Here is a 1,882-nt window from a genome sequence, read left to right on the forward strand (position 1 = left end):
CAATGTGTACGTGTGTGTGTGTGTGTGTGCTTTGGGCGGGCTGCCTGTGGTGGAAAGCGAGAGCGGTGGCGTCCACCAGCAGCGACCGGTGCCCGAGGGATGGGGCCAGACCCTCATGCTTGTTGCGGCGCTGCGTGCGCGCCCTTGGTGCAGTGGGAGGAGCTGATTGAGCGGTGCCAGGAGGCGGGCGTTGACGCTTTCGAGATCAACTTCAGCTGCCCGCACGGCATGCCCGAGCGCAGGATGGGGATGGCCATGGGGCAGGTGCGGGGTGGGGGGCCTGAGCACCCAGGCAGCATCAGTGCACCGCAGCATCGCACATGTGCTGCCCGACTGCCTGCCCGCCTAACTGCCAGACTGTGTACAGACTGTGTGTGTGTGTGTGTGTGTGCCCTGCAGGATTGCGAGCTCCTGCACGAGGTGTGCGGCTGGATCAACGCCAAGTCCACCATCCCGGTGTGGGCCAAGATGACGCCCAACGTGACGGGTGGGTGGCGCTGCGCGCTGGCGCACCCCCTCTTTGTGCTGTGCTTGCCAAGCAGCGCAACGACTGTGTTCCACCAGCCCAACCCAGCTCAGCCTGCCGCCCAGACCTCCCAGCTGCCTGCCCACCCACCCGCCCGCGCTGCCGCCATGCAGACATCAGCATGCCCGCCCGCACCGCGCTGGCTGCTGGATGCGAGGGCATCGCCGCCATCAACACCATCACCTCGGTCATGGGCATCAACCTGGACACGCTGCGCCCAGAGCCATGCGGTGAGCGGAGCCCGCGGCAGCAGCAGCAGCAGCAGCACAGCAGCCCGGCGGTGGGGCGTGCAGGTTGCCACCTGAGCATCCGCATACCTTTCCAGCCCCGTGCCTGCCTGTTCCTTGCCCCCACCCAGCGACCCGTCCCCTGCGTGCTGCCCGCGCGCTGCAGTGGAGGGCCATACCACCCCTGGCGGCTACTCCAGCCGCGCCGTCAAGCCCATCGCCCTGGCCAAGTGCATGTCCATCGCTCAGATGATGCGCCACGACTTCCCGCACTCAGCCGCCAGCCTGAGCGGGCTGGGGGGCGTCAACACGGGGCGGGATGCGGCGGAGTTCATCCTGCTGGGCTCCAACACGGTGCAGGTGGGCAGGCAGGGAGCGCCTGGCAGGCAGGGGCAGGCACGCAGCAGGCCCTCCACGCACATCGCACGCTTCGCTGCTGGTAACCTGGAGTGTCCCGCCGCGTGGCCCGTGCCCACAATGCCCATTGCCTGCAGGTGTGCACCGGCGTCATGCTGTACGGCTACCCGCTCATCAAGAAGCTGTGCGGCGGCCTGCAGGTGCGGCAGCAGGGCAAGCGTGCTGCAGGGGGCGCCTGCTGCATCTCTCGCTGCCGGCATGCACATGTAGATGCAGCAGCCCCCTGCCCCAGCTTGCACTCTTTTTTAGCCCCCTCGCCGTTGCTTATCCATCCCTTGTTGCTCTCTTGCCCCGCTCCTTCCCCGCAGGCCTTCATGCAGCAGCACGACTTCGCCTCTGTGGAGCAGTTCCGCGGCGCCTCGCTGCCCTACTTCACCACCCACCACGAGCTGGTGCGCATGCAGCGCGAGGCGGTGGAGGCCAAGAAGAAAGCGCGGGTGGGGCTGGCCAAGGACGACGAGTGGAGTGGGGACGGGTTTGTTGAGGAGGCGGAGAGCATGGTGTCCAACTGAGGGACCGCCCAGAGAGGCGCTCGGCGCTTGGGCCAGCGGCGGAGACTGAGGCTGGCGGCGCACTAGCTGGGCTAGGCAGGCAGGCAGCTAGGAAGCAGCAGTGGACCGCGGGTCGGGCAGTGCCTCTGTGGCGGCGCTGTAGCGCCATCAGCGCAGCTGCAGGCCTGCTCGTTTTTTNATAGTCACCGATCATTTTTCCT

The 1,882-nt window shown here is 67.1% G+C and overlaps 1 protein-coding gene across 1 annotated transcript in view; it reads left to right on the forward strand.

The window, feature by feature from the left end:
• Positions 1–153: 153 nt before the first annotated feature.
• CHLNCDRAFT_55724 (hypothetical protein) overlaps positions 154–1,882 on the forward strand; it is a gene marked incomplete at both ends in the record, with an annotated part of 6,837 nt that continues 5,108 nt past the window's right edge. The window contains 6 exons of the mRNA XM_005842658.1: positions 154–264; positions 400–487; positions 640–756; positions 920–1,113; positions 1,248–1,310; positions 1,479–1,635. Coding sequence (XP_005842715.1) covers positions 154–264; positions 400–487; positions 640–756; positions 920–1,113; positions 1,248–1,310; positions 1,479–1,635 — 730 coding nt within the window. The remainder of the gene's footprint in view (positions 265–399; positions 488–639; positions 757–919; positions 1,114–1,247; positions 1,311–1,478; positions 1,636–1,882) is intronic.

This window comes from Chlorella variabilis (assembly GCF_000147415.1).
Source record: "Chlorella variabilis unplaced genomic scaffold CHLNCscaffold_129, whole genome shotgun sequence".
Taxonomy (NCBI): Eukaryota; Viridiplantae; Chlorophyta; class Trebouxiophyceae; order Chlorellales; family Chlorellaceae; genus Chlorella; species Chlorella variabilis.